General features: G+C 57.5%; 9 protein-coding genes across 9 annotated transcripts; 4 read left to right on the top strand and 5 right to left on the bottom strand.

The window, feature by feature from the left end:
* The first annotated feature begins 104 nt into the window (after positions 1-104).
* On the top strand, positions 105-1,339 carry B0H64DRAFT_400586 (uncharacterized protein). Its single transcript, XM_062804077.1, has 3 exons — positions 105-575; positions 647-782; positions 891-1,339. The coding sequence occupies exons 1-3, from the start codon at positions 459-461 to the stop codon at positions 1,094-1,096; spliced, it is 459 nt and encodes a 152-aa protein (XP_062657900.1). The 5' UTR covers positions 105-458; the 3' UTR covers positions 1,097-1,339.
* B0H64DRAFT_425241 (S-adenosyl-L-methionine-dependent methyltransferase) lies at positions 1,340-2,738 on the top strand. The gene is made up of 3 exons (XM_062805678.1): positions 1,340-1,954; positions 2,007-2,094; positions 2,139-2,738. Exons 1-3 carry the CDS (start codon positions 1,592-1,594, stop codon positions 2,600-2,602), a joined length of 915 nt encoding a protein of 304 aa, XP_062657899.1. The 5' UTR covers positions 1,340-1,591; the 3' UTR covers positions 2,603-2,738.
* A 46-nt stretch (positions 2,739-2,784) lies between these two features.
* Positions 2,785-4,132, top strand: B0H64DRAFT_400581 (uncharacterized protein). The gene has a single exon (XM_062804076.1). It carries the CDS (start codon positions 3,073-3,075, stop codon positions 4,087-4,089), a length of 1,017 nt encoding a protein of 338 aa, XP_062657898.1. The 5' UTR covers positions 2,785-3,072; the 3' UTR covers positions 4,090-4,132.
* B0H64DRAFT_400579 (uncharacterized protein) lies at positions 4,133-6,578 on the bottom strand. Its single transcript, XM_062804075.1, has 7 exons — positions 6,062-6,578; positions 5,772-5,999; positions 5,461-5,724; positions 5,189-5,404; positions 4,808-5,122; positions 4,585-4,746; positions 4,133-4,524 (listed from the first exon to the last, which is right to left on the bottom strand). Exons 1-7 carry the CDS (start codon positions 6,240-6,242, stop codon positions 4,382-4,384), a joined length of 1,509 nt encoding a protein of 502 aa, XP_062657897.1. The 5' UTR covers positions 6,243-6,578; the 3' UTR covers positions 4,133-4,381.
* Positions 6,579-7,735: 1,157 nt separating this feature from the next.
* On the bottom strand, positions 7,736-9,236 carry B0H64DRAFT_185741 (uncharacterized protein; the record flags this gene model as incomplete). The annotated part of the gene is made up of 3 exons (XM_062798995.1): positions 7,967-9,236; positions 7,899-7,916; positions 7,736-7,824 (listed from the first exon to the last, which is right to left on the bottom strand). Coding segments are annotated over exons 1-3 (1,139 nt in total), but the record flags the coding sequence as incomplete, so codon positions are not given.
* Positions 9,237-12,497, bottom strand: B0H64DRAFT_463185 (uncharacterized protein; the record flags this gene model as incomplete). Its single annotated transcript, XM_062807584.1, has 7 exons — positions 9,237-9,810; positions 9,875-10,094; positions 10,349-10,676; positions 11,168-11,694; positions 11,885-12,128; positions 12,165-12,326; positions 12,408-12,497. The coding sequence occupies 7 exons, from the start codon at positions 12,495-12,497 to the stop codon at positions 9,360-9,362; spliced, it is 2,022 nt and encodes a 673-aa protein (XP_062657895.1). The 3' UTR covers positions 9,237-9,359.
* An 879-nt stretch (positions 12,498-13,376) lies between these two features.
* On the bottom strand, positions 13,377-14,092 carry B0H64DRAFT_463181 (uncharacterized protein; the record flags this gene model as incomplete). Its single annotated transcript, XM_062807583.1, has 3 exons — positions 13,833-14,092; positions 13,689-13,775; positions 13,377-13,589 (listed from the first exon to the last, which is right to left on the bottom strand). Exons 1-3 carry the CDS (start codon positions 14,058-14,060, stop codon positions 13,377-13,379), a joined length of 528 nt encoding a protein of 175 aa, XP_062657894.1. The 5' UTR covers positions 14,061-14,092.
* Positions 14,093-15,393: 1,301 nt separating this feature from the next.
* B0H64DRAFT_400571 (uncharacterized protein) lies at positions 15,394-17,170 on the top strand. Its single transcript, XM_062804074.1, has 4 exons — positions 15,394-15,818; positions 15,885-16,085; positions 16,141-16,686; positions 16,752-17,170. Exons 1-4 carry the CDS (start codon positions 15,615-15,617, stop codon positions 17,019-17,021), a joined length of 1,221 nt encoding a protein of 406 aa, XP_062657893.1. The 5' UTR covers positions 15,394-15,614; the 3' UTR covers positions 17,022-17,170.
* Positions 17,090-19,447, bottom strand: B0H64DRAFT_400569 (AFG1-like ATPase-domain-containing protein). The gene is made up of 3 exons (XM_062804073.1): positions 18,851-19,447; positions 18,713-18,796; positions 17,090-18,651 (listed from the first exon to the last, which is right to left on the bottom strand). Exons 1-3 carry the CDS (start codon positions 19,110-19,112, stop codon positions 17,300-17,302), a joined length of 1,698 nt encoding a protein of 565 aa, XP_062657892.1. The 5' UTR covers positions 19,113-19,447; the 3' UTR covers positions 17,090-17,299.
* Positions 19,448-19,797: the final 350 nt, after the last annotated feature.

Raw genomic sequence — 19,797 nt, 5'->3', positions numbered from 1 at the left:
CAAACCGCGACTGTTGCGACTTCCCCTCGGGGCCGAGTCCAACTTCATATTGAATTTAAAAACTTAGGTTAGAAATACCAGGTTTAAATCCGCAGTTGTCTCCAGGTTCTTCTCGTTCGCTCACGTGGCAATCCTTGCCAACGAGACGAGGGAGTGAGAGTTCGTACCCAATGACGAACGACGAAACACATAGCCTCCTGCTGTGAGGCCTACACGGAAGGCGCCGCCAACGGCAAGCAGCTTAAACATCCACCGGTTCCATTTCTCGCACCTTCCAAATCATTCTTTTTTAGCACTTTCCTTCAACACGGATTCCTCAATCGTGACGCCACCAGTTGACCATATTATAGTCACAACCAAACCCAACACCGGTTTTAGCAAACACCTTTTTTAATACCAAGACACCTAGTGTCGATACGCCCTACCCTCGATCTGACTCCTTCCACTCCAACGAAAAAATGGACAAGGCCGGAAAGAAACTCGGCGAGGCTGTAGCGAAAGTCGCCGAGACCCAGCCGGGAGCGGCCGCCGTCATGAAGGGAGCGATCGACATGGCCAAACGCGGTGCCCAGCATGTACGTGTGCTTTTTGCAAATCCTGGCGGGGGCGAAAGGGGCGTTGCTGACTTGTCATTACAACGAAACAGGCGACGAAATATGCCGCGGCCCATCCCTACGCAGCCGGCGCTGTCGCGACCGGTACTGTCATCGCTTGCGCCCCCGTTGTAGTGACGGCGCCTGGCTTGGCTCTTGCTGGATTTGGTGCGGGTGGTATTGGTGCGCGTGAGTCTTGCCCATCGTTCGAACTTCTCCACTTATACTTGGTCCCGCGCCTCGTTGCCTCACCGCGATATGGCACCCAGAGCTAACAATCAACTCTCGACGAAACAGATACCGCTGCCGCAACCGTTCACGGCTGGATCGGGAACGTGGTCGGCGGAAGTGTGTTCGCCACTCTACAAAGCGCCGGCGCTGCTGGGGCCGGTGCTGCTGCTGTTAATGGGGCTGCCTCGATGGGCGGCGCTGCTGTGGCGGGTGTTACCGCTAGTGTTGCCGCTGGTGGACGGCTCTGGTCTTTTGTAAAGGGCAGACTTTGACGGCAAGGAGAACGAGGGCCATATGAGCGGCGTGAGGATATCTAGTTACATTTGAAGTTGGCCGCCATCGTGGTTGGTTTCTTCGTCGACTAAATCCGATCGAGTCCGAGGTTTGGAGACTTGGAGTGCGATCTATGGAGCCTGCCATTGTATATTATGCTCTGATCCGGAAAGTTTTGTTTGGCTCAAAGGACGTGTCGGGTACTTTTTGAGAGGTAGTTTAATAAGCGCTAATTAACTCATGCTGTCATCATGACCCTGGATTGAACGTCCAGGCGGATGCGGAAACTTCTCGGACACATAACGTGAGATCGCCTGAGATAAATCATCGATGTTTCCGCTCCAACACCCATAACCTAATCGTGGGAATTGTATCATTGGCACTCAGTTTTCAACATCACTTTACGTTTGTCAACTGGAACTTTGTCAATCCCGTCTCGTACCAGGGTACCTACTGTTACTTTCACCTTGTGTTAAGCTGCATACTAGCCCAACATGAATGCCGCCGCTCGCTCAATCGAACTTCAGAAGTTCTTCAACAACTTCAAGGCCCTTGGGGGCGGCGCCTTGGAGGAGGTATTGTTCCAGAACGCCCGCCGGGTCAGCATGCCTCTTGCCACGAGGATGTTGGACCAGATGGGGTTGACCGAAGCCACCGAGACCCCCTTCAAAGTCTTTGAGAACGCGTGCGGCGTGGGCGTCGTTGCGCCTATCCTACACAACATCACCAAGCCCGAGGTGCTGAAGCAGAGTAGTATCCTATGCGGTGACTTCTCGGAGCAGGTGATTGGGCTGGCAAAGCAGGCGATCGAGAAGCAGGGTTGGGAGAATACCGAGGCGAGACAGATCGATGCCCAGGCACGCGCGGTTTCCATTTCCTTTCGCGGCGCAAAATGCTAACCGATAACAGAAAACTGGCCTTGAAAGCGGTGCCTTCACTCACGTGGCGACAAACATCGGACTCCACGTCGTCCCCGATTCGGAGGCCGCGCTGGACGGTAAATCACAACCAATCAAACTAGATATGAACCAGGACTGACAGTCGCAGAAACAATCCGTATCCTTCAGCCTGGGGGCGTCCTTGGCTTCACCACCTGGCACCAGGAGGTCGGTTGGATTACTGATATGAGAGAAGCCTTCAAGACATTCCCTTTCGAAGCGCCGTTTGACATGCCGATGCAAACCACCGCCTGGGGTACCTGGACTGATGTGAACTGGATCCGCAAAACCCTCGAGAAAAAGGGTCTGGAGGACGTGAAGGTGGATGTGTTCGCATTCCTCAGTCACACTGAGGGCCCCGACGCGTTCCTAGCCAATTTTGAGATGATGTTGAGTTTCATCATGAACAGCTGTTGGTCCGAGGAGCTGAGGAAGGAACACCCCATGGAAGAGGTGCAAAAGTTACTCAGGGAGTTTCTCGAGAAGAAATATGAGGGAGATGGGTGGGATATCAGTTGGGTTGCCGTTATCGCGACCGCCCGGGTGCCATCCGATGCGCGGCGTTGAGGGGCGCATCGAATTACGAGAGGAGAAATCGGATAGTTTGGTGGAAGTTAACCGAAGCTGCTGAAAAGCAAAGTGCAACAAATTCTGAGCAGTGAGATTTGAGAGATTCGGGCTGCAACCCCGCATTGGGCACACCACATTCTTTTCCCGCAGCTCCCCTCTTCATTCGTGCAGACCACGTGACGGGATTCGCATCTTCTTCAGCCCCTCGGGCAGGCGCGCTGAGAAGTCAGATTGTGACAGTTTCAGGCCTTTCTCACTTTTGTCCCTATCTCTGCTGCCCTTACCACGCCATCCGTACCATCAACATTACTCGGGGCGAAAAAACGCGTACCGATCGCACCGAAATTGGCAACCTGCGCTCGACGATTTGACAAACACAGTGCGCGCACACCCACCAAACAAACCCCCGGACCTGTTTCTCGAGGGCCGAGTCTGCTCGAGTCGAGGGCAGCGCGCGGAGAGGAGCGATGGCCGACCTAGGGCTCCCGCACAACCAGCTCACAACAATTCTGAATGCGCTCGCGTCCATCGATCGCCGCCTCGGGCGCATTGAAGCAGCCTTGAAAATACCCAGCTTCAGCAACGCGAACCCCGCTGTCTCGGTTCCTCTCGCGTCCCCCTCCCCCGCCAACCCCGCGACCACAGCTCAGGCGGGGCACATCGCGCCCGCCCCACCACCACCTCCTCCACCAGCACAGGCATTGGCTAGTACTGCGCATGGGCATCACCAACACCAACACCAACACCAGCAACACGGTCAACACCCCGCGGCAGGTGTATTAATCCTAAACAACCACCTTAACAACCCCTCCCCCAACCCCGCAACCAATCCCAACCTGCCCGGGCCCCACCTCGCCAACCCCCTAAACACAACCGACACCACAACCACCACCCACCCCAACCCCACCTTCACCCCCCTGGAACCGCCACCACAAGGGTACACCATCTCCTCGCGGGCCGCGATGCAGGACGAGCTGGACCAGTGGACGCTGCCGCGGGGGTACAGCATGCGGATCGCGGGGGCCAAGGTGACGGGGAAGCGCAAGGTGCGGTGGGTGTGTTTCCGGGGCGGGGAGGCGCGGCACCACCGGGCCCCCGTGGACGAGGCGGTGGTGCGGCAGGCCAAGGCGGAGGGGCGGCGCAAGCCGACGACGGACCGCGCCAGCAAGAAGTGCGGCTGCCTGTTCAAGTTCGAGGTCATCGAGACCGTCAAGGACAGCGACGTCTGGGTGCTGCACTACCCCAACGAGGAGCACAAGGTCCATAACCATGGCCCCTCTGACACCACGAGTGATCCCCGTGCCCGCAAGCTGCCGGGGTACATGTCGGCTGAGGTGGATCGGTGGTTGAGGGATGGCTGGCTGGTGAGTAAGATTCAGGAGGAGCTGCGCGGGAGGGGGTTTACGAATGTGCTAAATACGGATTTGTACAATCGGAAGCGGTTGTTGAAAAAAGATGGCGGTCCGGGGGAGGAGGGGGGTTGAGTTGTTTTGGTATGACAGCAGGACTGCATTTGAAACGGCGGGACGCAATGATGAAATCCATTCTTCAACAGTCAACCGAGCCATTGAGTGATACGAGCCCAGCCAGCCTGGGAGCACCCAGAGACAAACACAAAACGAAGATACCTTGGCACGCGCCTGTTCATGCTTGATCTCCGAATCCCAAATGACTGCAACCCATTCCCCTGACCCTCAACTCATTGTCGCAAAAAGCCCCGACGCACCCCTTCGACAATAAAACAAGCAACAGAAAACATAAAGTCGGGATCCGGATTCACCTCCAAGCCCCAACTCGCTTCGACCTAGGCTCCATGACTTCCAAATCACTGTCATTCAGAGCACCGGCGTGCCTCTTCGACCCTGCAAGTCTCTGGCCTCCGTACCGGTCCCGGTCGCTCAAAACTTGCGCCCGCCGAGCTACACGATTATTCGACCGGTCAGCAGTGAGCTTCCATACAATGACCGGTCAATACCTACCAGACACCCGATCGGCTTTACTTTCCTCCACGCGGAGCTCACCGATAACGAAGCTCTCATGTTTGGTGCGTAGCACATGAGCAAGCTCGGGATCACGCACCTCCTTGCCCACCCAGGGCCGGAGTTTCTGCTCGAACTCGAGACCCCCAAACATCATCATGACTGCAGTCAAGTTGGGATGTCAGCGTACGGCCTACGAACAGCGCCACCGAAACAAACGTACGAGTAACATCGTAAACCATCTGCTTCTTCGAGCCGTCCTTTTCAGCAACCGCCACCCAAACTCGCCAATTCGTATCCCCGGCGCCGGGGCTCTTTTGGCGCTCCGCCTTGCTAGGGATATGGTTGAGCCTGCGGAACTCGGCAAGCGTGATGAGCCGTCGGGCGCCGGTGACCAGCTTTGCGCAGACAAGGTCGTCTCGCTTGAGGAGCTCGAGAAGGGCATCCGGTGGGTCCTCCGCCTTCAGTGCATGCGTGGCGTCCGTGCCGGTGTATGGCGTTAGCTCGTCAAAGAGCTTTTGCTCATTTACGCCAAAGCCTACTTTTTTTCACCTCAGTAAGGAGTGTGATTCAATGTGGGAGGTAAGGGATGGACTTGACTGACTTGAGAAGTCGAATACACGGCCCAGAAGCACCAATTCACCCTCTTCCATGTGGCTGACGTCGGTTATCTCGTCGACCATGCGCCCAACCACTAGGTCACTGTGATTCCTTAATGTCTGAACCCAATCAGCGTGGGCATGGCGAAACTCGTCGGTGGCGTCACGCCCTGCGTATTGATGAAGGATTTGTGCGCCGCCGGGGTGGGAATGGAGGTAGCCTGCTGAGGTTAGTCAAATTGCGTCTCCCTAGGGGAATGAAGGGATCCGGACTTACGTCCAAGATCGTACACGTCACCGTCAAGTGCGCAGTACATGCCGATTTGAGGATATATGTGTCTGCCCAGTTCGCGCAGCGTGAATTCCCGGCGGCCGGATGGCGGAACACCTGTCGTTGGCCTGAGAAAACCGCATTTGTACGGCCCCAAACGCGTGACGAGGTCATTCACATCGAGATCATCTAGTGCATCACCGGCGGTCTTCTTTCCAAACGCCAAGTCGATGAGCGCCTCCTCTTCCTTCCCGGAGCTGAAGGGAAAGCCTAAACTACAGTTAGTGGCCGTTTCAGAGAAGGAAGGATACACGAACCGGTGATGTCATAAACCACATTGCCAATGGTGCACCATAGGTCGCGGCCATCCCGTCCGTCATGTTCGGAAACTACTTCAGGGTGCTTCCAAGTCAAGAGTTTGCCGAGCGGCTTGTCTCCGTTGGCATCGAGGGCCGTCCTCAACTCTTGAGAAACAATGGCGCGGCCGAGCTCTGTCGATTCGAGGGCTGTCTCGGTATCGAGATCGGGATTTCGTTTGAAGAGCGCTGGTTTGAGTGAGCCCGCAATTAGTTTGCAGTCATGCGCAGTAAGAAATCTTCAAACTCACCCCTGACATCGAAGACATCATACCCTCCCTGATTATCAGGTAGAAGCGCCCAGTTCGCCCCCGACGGGTCATCCGAGATCATCTCTCCCACTTCCGACACGGTGAAATACTTAGTCGGCCATCGCCTGCCCGAGCCTCGGGGGCCAGCACCACTACCACCACCCACAACCTGCGCAGCCATCGCCCGCGTCTGCGCCTGGCCGCTCGCCGACGTCAGACCACCTTGCCCTGGCGGAAACCCCGTCCACGGGACATACACCCCCTGGGAATCCCGACACACCAGCTTCCCGCTATACTCGGGGAACTCAAAATCCCAATCCAACCACTCCTCATCCAGCCTCTCAAACCCAACCTGCCGAAAAAGCGCCGCCAACAACCCCTCCACCTCCACCGCAAGCGGCAGCGGCAACGGCTCCACCACCTCCCACCTCCGCTTCAACTCGAGCGCCCGTTCCAACAACCACAACCTCCCCCTAACCCTGGCCTCCCCTCCCTTGCCATCCCCCACCACCCCCCCAACCCCACGGTCCCTCCCCGATGGCTCATACACCCGTCTGCACTCCTCAAACCGCCACCCCCCACCACCACCACCAGCCTCCACCGCCGCGCGGCTGGGCACCCAGACATTCCCCACCTCACGCGATTCACACTCATACCCAGGCCCCTCGCGCGCGGGCAGCGCCGCCTGCGTCAGCAGCGCCAGCACGGCAAACAGCCAATCGCGGGACGGGGGGGGAGGAGGAGGAGGAGGAGGAGGCTCGTCCCCGCCCGGGAGCGTCACGCGCTGCAGGTGCAGCCGGTAGTGCATCCCCGCAGCAGCAGCAACGGCGCGGGCGTCGCTCTCGGCGCGCAGGGCGGCGGCGCGGATGAGGCGGCGGGCGGGGTGGGCGGCGGCGGCGAAGCGGGCGACACAGTCGCGCCCGGCCGGGTTGGCGTAGGGGGTGCGTGACCAGCGGCGGTGGGCGGGGTCGTACCAGGGCTGTCGGGGGCGGGTCCAGGTGCGGCGGCGGGCGTGTAGGTCGGTGAGGGTGGGGTGGAGTTGGGGGAGGAGGGTTGACTGTGTGGTGGAGAGGGGGGTGGGTGGGAGGCATTGGCCGGGGAGGGTCTCGCAGGAGGAGCCTTTGAAAATGCGGGCCGAGGAGAAGAGGCGGGGAGATTGGAAGGCGGTGGTGCCATATTTCTTGACAAGGATGCTGTAGAATGACTCGAGGAGGGTGGAGGAGGGCCAGGCGGTTGGGAGGGGTGAGCAGTTGGTTACTTGGCCGACGTGGACGACGGGGTGGTTGTTGAGGCGTGCGATTGGATCCGCACCTGGGGAGGACGGGAAGTCAACCATGCTCATGCCGTATTTGTAACCGCTTTTGCTGGTCGTGTCGATCATGAGAACTTCGCGGAAGTCATTCCCGAATAGGCTCTTGATTCCCGAGCTGCCGAGTTCTCGATCCCTGCGTAGTTGTCAGTTCTGACTCTGAGCCGCGTCCTCTATACAGTACTGGAGGTATTAACCGCCCGAAGACATGTTCCAAAGCCGTCCTCAGTGACAGGCACCAACACCTTCTTGCGGCCCAGTGACGCGCGAATAGCTTCAAAAGAACATACCATTCCTGTCCGTAGCACTACGAAGAGTTGGTTGTTAATGGAGGCTCGAATTTATAGCGGTGTAGACGCATGCGATGAAGGGTAAAGGGAATGTCAAGTTGGGTACGTACGGGCTCGCCAGGCGGGTCAATCTCATCAATGTGCCGCGAGTAGTTGATTGCATGCTAGGCCTACGTTAGCGGACAAGATCTGAAACACCTCGGTACTACCCTTCGCGGCATGGAAGCAAGCCACTTGCCATCAACTCATGTAACATCTATATCCACCATTAGCAAGTGTCAATCAGGGTATAAAGGGACGCCCTACCGTTATAGCCATTGACCATCGGGCGTGACATCTTTCTGACAAGGTCGATTTCGGATCGAGCAAAACCCGGAGAGGTCTCAAGTGAATGTACACCGAAAGGAACGCAGGTTGCCTCTCCGCAACTGGCGTATCCTCGGTCGGCTCTCTCCCACCATTCCAGTGCCTGACAGTACGCCCATGGGGGTCGCCATGATCGGCGGAGTCGTATGGGTGGAAGCCGTCATCCAAAAAGGTCCAAACAAGCCTCGGTGCCAGCAGGTCCGCAATAGCTTTCAGGGTCTTCTCGCCGTCGTAGACCTTGATATCGCCCGGGATTCTCCAGGGCTTCTTGTTTGGCCCAAGATGGCGGGGGTCGTCTAGCTCGGCGGCCGTTGGCTCCGCGTCCATCCACTCAACCCGTTGCTCGTGGACCAGGTGGTTGAGCCAAGGGCCGTGGGCCATGTGACGAAGCCAGCGGTTTGCAAGTTCCAGAGACACCCGCAGCTCGTTCCAAATCTTGGGGACATCAACGCTCCACACGTCCGACTCGTTGACCCCAGGGAGAGGATGGCGGAGCAGGGTCCCGTCGATGACGGGCAAGCGGAAGTTATACCATTTGCCTTTCGCAAAGACCGGATGCCAACTGCTCTCGTCGACTTCAACGCCGTATCCACGGTCCAGGATATGAGGCGTGACCGAATCCATTCGTCGATGGCCTCCCGCCCAGCCATTGACCAGGTGCTCGCCGAGGACATCCATCTCCCAGGTCGTCAGGCCCGCGTTCTGGTCTATCTGGTACTTCTCGGTCGTGAATAACATGTCGAGCTCGTTGCCGCTAGGCATGGGGTATGGGTCCATGTGGTCAAATGCTGCGCGGTCCTCGGCGTAGTAGGTTGGGTGCAGGCGGGGGAAGAGAGGGGCAAGCCCGGAATGAGTGACAGGTTCATGGGGGGTGTGGAGAATCGTCCGGGACTCGCCGCCGTACTTGCTAAACCACGGCGATGGCTGTGGTTCCTGCCGGCCTGAGGGGTCTGGCGACACTGGGCTGCTCATGATGCGCGGGGCGATCTTTGCTTGCGGTCGAGGGCGGCGCTCTGCGATGATGACGGGGAACCCAAAACCACAACACGCGAGCTGGCTGCTCTAAACTTTGGGCGGGTACAAAGATGAAAATTCGCAAGAATGTTGGAAACAAGCCAAGCTTCTCAAGGCCTCCTTTGTTGCTGGCCGGAAAAGGCTCCTGGGAGCTGTCAGCCAGCGGAGCGCAGGGATTGCCGAAAACGGCAGTGAAGCTGATGGAAGGGTACGCGCCTTCAACGAACTGCACATGCTGAAGAGCATTAGTCCGAACTGTACGCTACAGGACCTCAACCTTTCACAATTGCCTCCCTTTCGCACAAACTCAAAATCCGGGCTATCCTAGGGGCTTTTGGGCGAACCAAAAGTAATAGTGGAAATATCGGTGCACGCCCCTATTAGCCAACCCCTGCCTCGCATGAGCGAGCGTCACCTGGCTCTCCGTCTGCGACATGCCCAGAGCGGTGAAGGGTCGGCCAGGAAGGACAGGCATCAGGTCCTGTACTGCCATTTTCTGGTACATGCCGATGACGCGCAGTGTCTTGTCGCGCGCCCAGGGCCCGATGGGTACCTTCTTGACGACGTACTGGATGTTCTCGAAACCGGCGTCGCCCAACATGGGCTCCAGACATTTCGGTAGCGTCACGTCCATGCCGAACTTGGAGAAGGCACGGTGGCTAAGCTCGTACATGTATTTGACCGGGTCGTCGTCTGGCATGCTGCCGTCGTCGCAGAGAATCTCGGCGCAGAGTTCCTGAAGCTCGATCCAGCCGCCGGGCTTTAGGCTCCTATGATGGGTTATTAAGTGGCCGCAAGCAATGAACGTCCATCATCAATGGATATCAAACGTACTCATAGGCCCGACGTAACACCCCCGCCACATCTTTGAGCACGATGGTCATGAACCTAAGATGGACAAAGTCGACATCGCGGTCGAGCCACTCGCGTTGTTCGCAGTCGTCCACTAGGAAGTCGACGTTGGGCGGCACCCACGCAGGCTGCGTCGGGGATAGGTCAATGCCGCGGACGCGAGCGTTCGGGAATCGATCACCAATTTCAATCGCCCATGCCCCTGTTACGTTGTATAGTGGTTGGTCAAAGGCCCGATGGGTTTCCAATGAGATGAGTTGCTGGACTATTAATTGTTCCACTCACCAGTGCCGGTCCCAATGTCGAGGATATTTTGCACTTTGTCGCCAATGGGCGCGTAGAACAACTCGCCGTCGCACAGCTCCATGAGCATGGCATGCTTCATGTCCTCTCGATTAAGCTCATCGTCATCGTTGGGGATGGGATAGCGGCCATTCTTGAAATGCTGGTAGCGACGGCCGTTCTCGTAGGTGTGGGCGTAGATGGACGACGTGACGCTAGTTGAGCCTGTAGATGCGGTCTCGTAGCCATCGGTTAGGGCGAACTCGTCTTCATCGTGAATTTCATCTGGCTCAGCAGCGGAGATAATTCCGGAATGCTGCTCTTCCTGCTGATGTTGTTGGCGAACGTTCCCCTCGTGGGCCATAACATGTGGGGTCACGGATTGGATCCGAGCGGGGCTGGGATCGCTGTGATCGAGTGGGAGAGTTGCAAGGAATTTGTCAACGGTTGCGTCCATTGCGTCGGCTGCGTCGGCTGCGGTGGTGTTGTCGACCTGTGTTGCCTCGTCGGGATTTGACAGCATTTTTTACAGTGCAGCACAGGAAGCGCGACGGCCAACGAAGCAAGATTCGTGTGATGGTTGCTGCTTGTTGTTTGGTGGTGTATCGGGTAAAAAAGGGTCCCCCCGTGCCCCCCACAGGTGGTGCCTGGGGGTCCCAGTGGTTCGGTTCAGTCTCCTGCCCATGTGGGCTCACGAGGGGTTGAACGGACGAATGAGGGACACTCGCTCCCACACCCGACTGCACTCCCCCCACGCGGAACTCATCGAAGCGACGAAGCGTCGAAGCGACGAAGTCCCCTGCAACGGCCCACACGCAAGACGGCGAAAGGACGAAGTAGGTGGACATTGACGAACGTAACTTACGGAGCACGAGTTAAAAATTAGACTGAATACGTTGTCCACAAAGTCCGCTCTTCTACCCTGTCAATTGCGCCGCGCCGCATTTCCCTTCAGCATGCATTACCGAATTTGAAAACAACCCGAGTTCAGACCGACCTGCCGTGCCCTTGTCTGGCCATCAGCATCTGGTCGACGGCTTTTGGGTCCATTGAGAATTCGGCTTCCTGAACCGACTGCTGCACCGCCTTTGCGCCCCGCTCAATCATATCGGCATCGTAGGCCGAAATTGCCGACGCTCGAGCGGCACCCTCGCGGACTTTAATGAGCGCGTCGAGATACTGGCTCGCGTCTAGAATAGCGTGCTGGAATCCCTGCCCGCGGTAGATCAGCATCGGATGCGCTGCGTCGCCCGCCAGCGTGATGCGCCCGCCGCGATTGTCAAACGGCTTCGACACCCAGTATTTCATCTCGTCGATATAACACTCGCTGCCATCCGGCGTCCAGTCGATCAAGGATTGGAACGGCTCTGCCTGGTCCTTTGTGGTCGCTTTCAGGTAGTCGAGTGCCTGCTCGCCCGCAGTCCCCCCCTCAGGAAGGGGTGCAGCGCTGCTCTTCCGCCAGATCTTGACCCACATCGTCGTCCACCGGCTGAGGTCGTCCGAGGCGCCCGCATACATGACTACAAGACGACAAGATCGGTCAGCTGCGCACTGCGCCAGGAACTCCCCGAAGGAAATCACTTACCGCCGCAACCTCCAACCGAGCTTCTGACCATGGTAATCGCCGCGACCGGATGTGTCTTCAAGACCGCCTAGACCTTGGCCGCATCGCCGTACTGCACAATGGCCGTGGCAAACATGAACCCCGACAGCTGCCATCGAACAGCAACCGGCGCAACTTGGACGATGAGCCGTCGGCGCCGAGGACATAGTCTGCGTCATATGTCGTGCCGTCCTCAAATTGCAGCCGCACGGGACCAGCCTCCGACTCCTCGTTATGGGTAAACCCAGCCAACTGCTTGCCCCATCGGATGATCCCCGCCTCGTCCAGATCGCGAGCTAGCAGGCCACGAAGCTTCTGCCGAGACACTCGCCGTGCCCCCGGTACCTTGTTCTTGAAGAGTAGCTCTCACGTCTCGCCGTTGAACACCGGCAAGCTCCCGGCTTCCTCGTCAAACTCGATGTCCGGGTTACACAGTGCTTCCGGCAACCTCTCGACAAGGGGCTCCGAAAGCAGTTTCTTGAAGAGGGGCATGGCCCAGTGAATAAGGATCGTCCAATCGCGGGGCCGGTCTGTTATGTGATGGGCCCTCTCGAACACGACAACGTCAAAGCCGTTATGGTTCCATGGTCAGGCAACACAACATCAGCTGGGTATTGTGGGGGAACCCACCTTTCTCAGCCCATGTGCAGTGAGGAAACCCGTCAGGCCGGCGCCGATGATGGCCACCTTTGTGGCACTACTTTTGTTGAGAGCCGTCATGTTCGGGGAATATCCCCCGTTGGACGAGGCTGAAGTGCGGTAAATGCGGTGGAATGGTGAAAGAGTCGGCCGCCGGACCATCGCATAGCATGTGGTTCCTGTTGAACAAAACGGGCGACTTGAAGTAGTAACGGTACTTAGGTACCTAGGTATGGCGAGTCTACGACATGGATCATTGGGTCCACAATTTGTGCTCAGTGCAGACAAGTGCCACTTCCGGGAGGTCCAGATGCCCTCCCCTTTTCCTTACAAGTGCCTGCGTCGTTGATTCGCCGACCAGACAATAAATCACGTGCTTCAATGCCCTGGATAGAGAAACGACAGAGGTACCAAGGTAACCCACGTTGCAGTGCATTCAGACCCCAGTTTCTCTGTCCCCTCTCCTCGCTCAAACTGGGGTAAGCATGGTTCAGGATCCCCGTGTCCGTGGAAACCGGCCAAACCCTTGCTCGAACCTCGGGACTGGTTGGTTGCCCTGGAAAGGACACGCCAGATCCTCGCTCGCCTCAGCAATCCAGATCAACAGTGGCCCGTGTTGCGGGTCGCTGGCACGTGGCTGGGTACCTGTGCCAGGTCCTGGGTCCGAGATTCGGTATTCCCTGGCACGACAACCTCCATACCTCATGAGGCGGGGGTAGGCTTTCTGGTTGTGTCAGGGCCGGAGGGCAGTTGGCACTCGGGTGTGATAATCCCCCACCCAAACCGAGGCCTTGCTCCTGTATTATATCAGCAGGGGGACAGTTGACCGACATGGCTCTTTCCTGGGCCCCCTGCTGCGACAAGGGTCTGCGAGGGGACTCTTCCGCCGGCGACAGCGGCGTTGGTGGTGTCGTTCCGATAATGACGTCGTTGCTACGGCAGTGGCTGTCTCGGGGTGCTTCACAGCTCCTCTAACATCCAGCAGATGTTGGGGGGGTCCGTGCAGGTAACCTTGGCGCTGGTGATAATCTTTCCGCCAAACATCCACGGGTATGCGCCGAGCATCCGGGCGATACCCTTGCCGTTGTCGGTACCGAGAAGGGAAAAGAAGTCTGCCTCGCCGGCTTGGAGGGTGATAATTTCGTTGTCCTGGGGCTTTCGGTCATCCTCAAGCTTGCTAATGAAGCTTGTCGTCATGTCATTAACAATGTTAAACCGGCAAATCGCTAAGATGTTCGACATATCTTGTTCGGTTACGAAACCACAACTCACCGCCCCGACGTCGCTCCAGTGAGGTCGATTTTCACGGAGGGTGTCCTCGCGTGCGAAATTGTGCCAGCACAACATTGCGTCGCCCTCCTCGTGCACAGAGTTTATATATGGCACCTTGTTGTCACTAAGCGGCAAGTTGCGTACCTCGACGCAATGGTACCCCTCTACGGGAAGCCCCCCACTTTCCAGGAGTCTTATATGGGTCTCACTAAAGTCGGGGTCGGCTGGCTCCTCATAGAGGTCATACCGATGGTCCCCTTCATCGATCGTGGGCAGGTCGGTGTGCGCTCCAGCTCTAACACCAGCTTCCATAGCGGCATATACCTCCCTTCCTTTAGCCTCGTGGGCGGCTATTTCGTCAGAGGTTAGCATTGTGGGAGTTCGAATATACGCTGCAATAGAACGTCTATGCTGCCGAGAGTGGTTCCCTTCCGAGTACCTTCGTAAATGCTAGTAAACCGTATTTATAAAGTACTTACCCGCGCAAGGGGGGGGTCGAGGAGCGGTACCTGGACCGGTTATCAACGCCACGTCAACAGCTTACGAAAACACCAGCGGGGAAAGTTTAACTTACCTAAAAGAGCGGCTTTCGAGCGGTTCAAACTGAAATAAGCGGCTCGATTAACATACGGCTCATTCAAGGAAGGGGCTATAGTCCGCTCCTTCCTTTAAGGTGTTTGAGAGCAACGCGTAGATCGCTCAAGCGGCAAGAGCGACTCCTACGTTGAGCTGCTGGAAGATCAAGTGGTTAAAGTACTGCCAATGCTCTCCTCGAGGACAGTTAAGCAGTGTACTAGCCGCTTAATTGTTTGAGTGGTTTATTAAAATAAGGTGGGAAAGTTTGACTCCCTAACCCCCCCCTTACGCGGGGAAGTAGTCTCTCACGTATACTGTTTGTTTTTAACATGTGCTATCTTAACGTAGGAAGGTTTGACTCCCATTTCCTATTAAATAGTATTCCCAAGTCAATTACCGACCTGCACTCCTTCTTTGTCCCTTGTTCATCTTTGTGCAAGCACGAAGGCGGTGAAATTGCCAACTCGAGACTATCCAGAACGCCTCGCGTTGTCGTAATTTCTTTGCTTTGATATCTCATATCAATTTACTTTTTCATGGCTATTATTCTTCTATTGTCCGAGAATGGCATTGGTTACATTTCTAATTCCTTATACTACCTAGCCAGCCTTGGCGGAGTTCGCCCTCAAGAGTACCACCTACCGACCTACCTATGTTCCACGTTGTTCGCGAGGGTGGAAGCGGGGAAGCGATGTGAAAGGCGGGGCTGAAACCGCTCTGTAAACAAACGGCACGTTACCGTGACAACCTTGAACCCAGTTGCTTTGGTCCCCTCGATATTGACTCTTTTTGAGTTTTGATCAGTCGTCGTCCGATTGCCGGTCCCATCCAACCTGGTGCCTCGCCTTTCACCATTTTCAAATTTCTGTGCCACGAAATCGTACACTTTCCCACGTGCGCATTTCAACGACGTCCGCTCTTGGCTGTGATTTCAACTCGGAATAGCTGTAGGCACCTTTGACAAAGCTTCTTAGTCTAGTGACGGTCATTATTTTATACCAATAATTTGCTATTCACCCAGTCCTGTAGTTACAGGTCGGTCTCAAGTTCGTTCACTTGTGTCAGCCTGTGTGGGTCCCTCCTGCTCCACTCGATCTGCAAGGATCGACTTCCGGTGGCTAGCTGGACAGGGGTGGGTTGCCGACAGGCCCAGGCGCCTCGGCCGTCGCCTCTCCGACCTCCCGCCGCCTGTCTGCCCCGTCATCCAATCCTCCGTTCCGAGACAACTACCTCCAACAACTGACCAAACCACACTTCCTTCATCAACCGTGACATTTCGACTCGGCAATTTCATTTTCATTTTCACCGCGAGTACATCCAGCTTCCGATTACCATTAATACCTGTCCACCATGAAAGCGACAAACGCCTCTCTCCTTGCGCTGCTGCTGCCGGCAGTCAGCGGTCGTTTCGTCGAGTCTGGCGAGCCGGATCGCTCGATACTCTACCCTGAGGGTCTTCCCAAGCCTGCCGAAACCGGCGAGAAGTACCACATTGAGCTTTCGCCGGGAGAGACAAGATGGGTGACGGAAGACGAGAAATGGGAGCTGCGCCGGGTGAGTCTGTCCTTGCTCCATCTTGCCTAGACCCGCGAGCTGTTGTGCTGATGACATCCACCCCAGAGCGGCAGGCGCTTCTTCGATATCACCGACCACCCCGACTTGGGTGCCCTCCACGAGATGAGCGCCTTCAAAAAGAAGAGCGTCTTCCCCGAGAAGCCGACATTGCAGAAGGAAGTGAAGCCGCTCCTAGCCGAGTTGTCCAAGACTGAGATGAAGGACCACTTGACGACCTTCACGTCATTCCACACTCGCTACTACAAGGTATGTACCGGTCTCCTAAATAGCATGACCCGCGCTGACACGTAGACGGCGATAGTCCGATTACGGCCGGCAATCAAGCGAGTGGCTCCTCGGCCAGGTCCGCGACACCATCAAAGCGGCCGGTGCCGAGAAGCACGTTCGTGCCGAGCACTTCGAGCACTCCTGGGGCCAGAACAGCATCATCGCCACCATCCCCGGCAAGACCAACTCGACCGTCGTCATCGGTGCTCACCAAGATTCCATCAACCTGTGGCTGCCGAGCGTGCTCCCCGCCCCCGGCGCCGACGATGACGGCAGCGGCACCGTGACCATCCTCGAAGCCTTCCGCGTCATCCTGCAATCCGAGGACATCATCAAGGGCAACCACCAGAACACGCTCGAGTTCCACTGGTACAGCGCCGAAGAGGGCGGCCTGCTGGGCAGCCAGGCCATCTTCTCGTCGTACGAGAAGGAGGGCCGCGACGTCAAGGCCATGCTGCAGCAGGACATGACGGGCTTCATCACCCGCACCCTGGATGCGGGCAAGCCCGAGAGCGTGGGGGTGATTGTCGACTTTGTGGACCCGAATCTGACCCAGTTCATCAAGGTTGTGATTGACGAGGTATGTTGTTCTAAGCCGGTTCGTCCGTGCCCCCCGGAACGCCACTAACATGCTTTACCCGACAGTACTGCGACATCCCCTACGTCGAGACCAAGTGCGGGTACGCCTGCTCCGACCACGCCTCGGCCTCCAAGGCTGGGTATCCGTCGGCGTTCGTCATCGAGTCGGCGTTCGAGTACTCGGATAACCACATCCACTCGACCGAGGACTTGATGAAGTACCTGTCGTTCGACCACATGCTCCAGCACGCGCGCATGACCCTGGCCTTCGGCTACGAGCTAGCCTTTACCGACTTCGCCGCTCTCGAGGGCCCGAACCACTCGGATTCGTTGTAAGATGTTTCTAGGCCTCGGCGAAACAGCAGGCGCAAACGTTGGATATCCGTCATGTTCTGTGCTTTAGCAAGCGTTCAGGAGTGTTGGTAATCACGATAGATACCCTTTCGCGCCACCAATTATTATGAGTCTTGCTCGTTGTCGTCAAATGTCTGTATTCCAGTGTCTCCCCTTCTAGAAACGCTGCAAAATGCCTATCCGTAACCTCTATATGCGATGCACAAAACCCACGGTTCGACAGGGTATAATGCTCCCCAGCCACCCAACATCCATCTCCTTCACATGCTGTCCTCCATCTGCCGACTCCGCGTCTTGGTCCAGCTGTCGTGCTCCGGCTTGCCGCCCTGGCTCTCCAAGCCCATGCCCCTCTCCACCCACTCCTTGCTGCCCATGTGGCTCAGCCGGGACAGCGCGCGCGCGAAGGCAAACGCCTCCTCGTCACCGCTGAACAGGTTCGACTTGGCCAGCTGCCCGGCGTTGTGCTCCAGGTCGTCCAGCACCTGGTCCGTAGCATCGTCCACCGCCGCCGCCGTGACGTCATCGTCGTCGCCGCCATCTGTTCCCTTCCTCCCCTTCTCCTGCTCCCGCCGCCGCCGCGCGAGCAGCGACTCGCGCATCTCGGCGCGCGAGACGAACAGCTCGGGCAGCGGCACGGCGGTGGTCAGGACCAGCTTGGCGCGGGACTCGTAGACGGCGTCGACGAAGGTGATGAAGCGGCGCGCGAGGTCGCGCTGCCGGAACGTCATGCCGGGAACCTCGGTCACCACGAAGGCGTCGTACGACCGCATCAGCTCCAGGTAGTCGGCCGCGCCCGCCGCGCGCCCGATCAGCTCGTCGAAGGTGAACCACGCGCACCGCCCGCTCACCCGCGGCACCACGATCTCCCGCCCCCATACGCGCTGGACCTCTTGGTGCGGGGTGGGCGTGTCCGGGTCGCCGAGGAAGCGGAACCATTTCTCGGCGTGGGATGCGGCGTGCGCGTCGAGGGGCGTGTGGTAGACGCCCGAGGGCGGGCGCGGGATCTTGCGGTAGTCGGTGGTGGAGTCGAGGTTGATGACGTGCAGGCGGGTCTTGAGGAGCTGGATGGCGGGGATGAAGGACTCGCGCTGGATGCCGTTCTTGTAGAGCTCGTCCGGGTGGCGGTTGGAGGTGGTGACGAGCACGACGCCGTGCGACATGAGCGACTCGAGCAGGCGGCGCAGTATCATGGCGTCGGCCACGTCGGTGCACTGGAACTCGTCGAAGCAGAGCACGTTGCCCTGCTCGGCGATCTCGGCCGCCACGAACGGCACGCAGTCCACGTCGCCCCCGTACTGCAGCTTCATCTTGTGCAGCCGCTGGTGCACGCTCTGCATGAAGTTGTGGAAGTGGATCCGCGTCTTGGACCGCACGCTCGCCGGCAGCGTGTCGTAGAAGAGGTCCATCAGCATCGTCTTGCCGCAGCCCACGTCGCCGTACAAATAGAGCCCCCGCGGGAGGTTGCCGGGGATCGCGCGCCTGGGCGGCTTGCTCCCGAACCACGAGAAGAGGGACTTGCTGGGCTTCAAGGACTCGATCGTCGGTTGCACGACGGGCGGGGCGTGATAGTGTCGTAACTCTTCGTGTAGGTGCTGCAGACTCTGAATTATCCCTGGTGTGGGGTGAGCAACTCTGATCTTCACTGATCCATCTGGGGATGGGGCCACCCTCACCTCTCTGGTGTTCGTCGTTTCGGAGCACGCCGTTTGCTACTCGCCGGTCGTACTCTTGTATTGGTCCAATATCCTCGGTATTAGCTGTAGCTGCGTCAGCCCTGTCCCCAAGCATCCCAGCCCCACCACCGTACGCACTATTCTCGACAGCTTCTGCCGCCGCGACCGACGCTCGTCTTCGCTGTCCCGCGACAAACGTGGCGGGAAACACAACGTGCGACGCCGCGCGGAAGCGGCGCTCAAGGCCTGGCGACCCACGGGTCCTCCGCACCACGTTTGTCGAGTACGCGCATGTTGGACGGAATGCGCGCTGGTGGGGGCAGCTCGGCGTCGTCCGAAGGGCTCGAGACACGGCGCTGAGGGAGGTCCTCGGTGGGAGGCGGCGCAGGCGCGAGGGCATGGCTCCTCTCGGTATCGGTAGTGTCGGATACAAAGCAGCAAAGTCTAGCGTTATTGCGTAGCATACATCGCAGAGCGCGGGAACGAAACCTGCGCGGTATTTGAGTGGGGGGATTCGAGAAGGGTCAAAGGCAGCAGTCTTGCTGAGGGAACGACCGAGCGTATCGAATTGGATTGCGAATTGATACAATAATAAAAACCAGCAAAATTACCCTGAAAATATTGCTTGGTCCTCGAATATCGATGTCCAAAATTCAGTATGTCTCCCTCTTCAAACCTTATGACGGATGAGTTCGGTTGGTGTCGTCAGACGGTTCGGCGTTGCGGCGTTGCGGCGTTCGGGAAAAATGCCAAGTTCGTCCAAACCAGTCAAGTGCCGCGGCATTGCCCTTGCAATCGAAGAACCCCCTGGAACCTGCGAGGTCCATGCATGCACGTGCCACGGCAAAGCAATTGCGGGGTCCTTCTGATGAACCACAGATGGAACTCCCGTCCCGATGGATCAAGCTTGGCAACACCAGATCCCAAACCTCCGAATCAACCTGACCAATGAGTTCAAGGCTGAAATTCTCAGCTATTCGGACGAACCAGCACTTCTTCCTCCTGCACAATAATTGTTCAAAGCCGAAGACAATTTGAGTCTACCAAACCTGTGTGTTCTCGCCCAAATCACGACGCTTCCATGT

Source organism: Chaetomium fimeti (genome assembly GCF_033439085.1).
Source record: "Chaetomium fimeti strain CBS 168.71 chromosome Unknown B0H64scaffold_5, whole genome shotgun sequence".
Taxonomy (NCBI): Eukaryota; Fungi; Ascomycota; class Sordariomycetes; order Sordariales; family Chaetomiaceae; genus Chaetomium; species Chaetomium fimeti.
Note: the sequence above shows the minus strand (reverse complement) of the source record. Positions and strands in the feature narration are given on the sequence as shown.

Excerpts from the sequence above, each read along its gene's own strand:
- B0H64DRAFT_400586 (XM_062804077.1), top strand. The coding sequence starts at position 459 with ATGGACAAGGCCGGAAAGAAACTCGGCGAGGCTGTAGCGAAAGTCGCC. Across the intron at positions 576-646 it reads CCAAACGCGGTGCCCAGCAT|GCGACGAAATATGCCGCGGC; the intron begins GTACGTGTGCTT and ends ACAACGAAACAG. Across the intron at positions 783-890 it reads TGCGGGTGGTATTGGTGCGC|ATACCGCTGCCGCAACCGTT; the intron begins GTGAGTCTTGCC and ends TCGACGAAACAG.
- B0H64DRAFT_425241 (XM_062805678.1), top strand. The coding sequence starts at position 1,592 with ATGAATGCCGCCGCTCGCTCAATCGAACTTCAGAAGTTCTTCAACAAC. Across the intron at positions 1,955-2,006 it reads CGAGACAGATCGATGCCCAG|AAAACTGGCCTTGAAAGCGG; the intron begins GCACGCGCGGTT and ends AACCGATAACAG. Across the intron at positions 2,095-2,138 it reads TTCGGAGGCCGCGCTGGACG|TCGCAGAAACAATCCGTATC; the intron begins GTAAATCACAAC and ends CAGGACTGACAG.
- B0H64DRAFT_400581 (XM_062804076.1), top strand. The coding sequence starts at position 3,073 with ATGGCCGACCTAGGGCTCCCGCACAACCAGCTCACAACAATTCTGAAT.
- B0H64DRAFT_400579 (XM_062804075.1), bottom strand. The coding sequence starts at position 6,242 with ATGGCTGCGCAGGTTGTGGGTGGTGGTAGTGGTGCTGGCCCCCGAGGC. Across the intron at positions 5,725-5,771 it reads TGTGGTTTATGACATCACCG|GCTTTCCCTTCAGCTCCGGG; the intron begins GTTCGTGTATCC and ends ACTGTAGTTTAG. Across the intron at positions 5,405-5,460 it reads TGACGTGTACGATCTTGGAC|GCTACCTCCATTCCCACCCC; the intron begins GTAAGTCCGGAT and ends TAACCTCAGCAG.
- B0H64DRAFT_400571 (XM_062804074.1), top strand. The coding sequence starts at position 15,615 with ATGAAAGCGACAAACGCCTCTCTCCTTGCGCTGCTGCTGCCGGCAGTC. Across the intron at positions 15,819-15,884 it reads AGAAATGGGAGCTGCGCCGG|AGCGGCAGGCGCTTCTTCGA; the intron begins GTGAGTCTGTCC and ends CATCCACCCCAG. Across the intron at positions 16,687-16,751 it reads TCAAGGTTGTGATTGACGAG|TACTGCGACATCCCCTACGT; the intron begins GTATGTTGTTCT and ends TTTACCCGACAG.
- B0H64DRAFT_400569 (XM_062804073.1), bottom strand. The coding sequence starts at position 19,112 with ATGCCCTCGCGCCTGCGCCGCCTCCCACCGAGGACCTCCCTCAGCGCC. Across the intron at positions 18,797-18,850 it reads GGCAGAAGCTGTCGAGAATA|CTAATACCGAGGATATTGGA; the intron begins GTGCGTACGGTG and ends ACGCAGCTACAG. Across the intron at positions 18,652-18,712 it reads AAACGACGAACACCAGAGAG|GGATAATTCAGAGTCTGCAG; the intron begins GTGAGGGTGGCC and ends ACCCCACACCAG.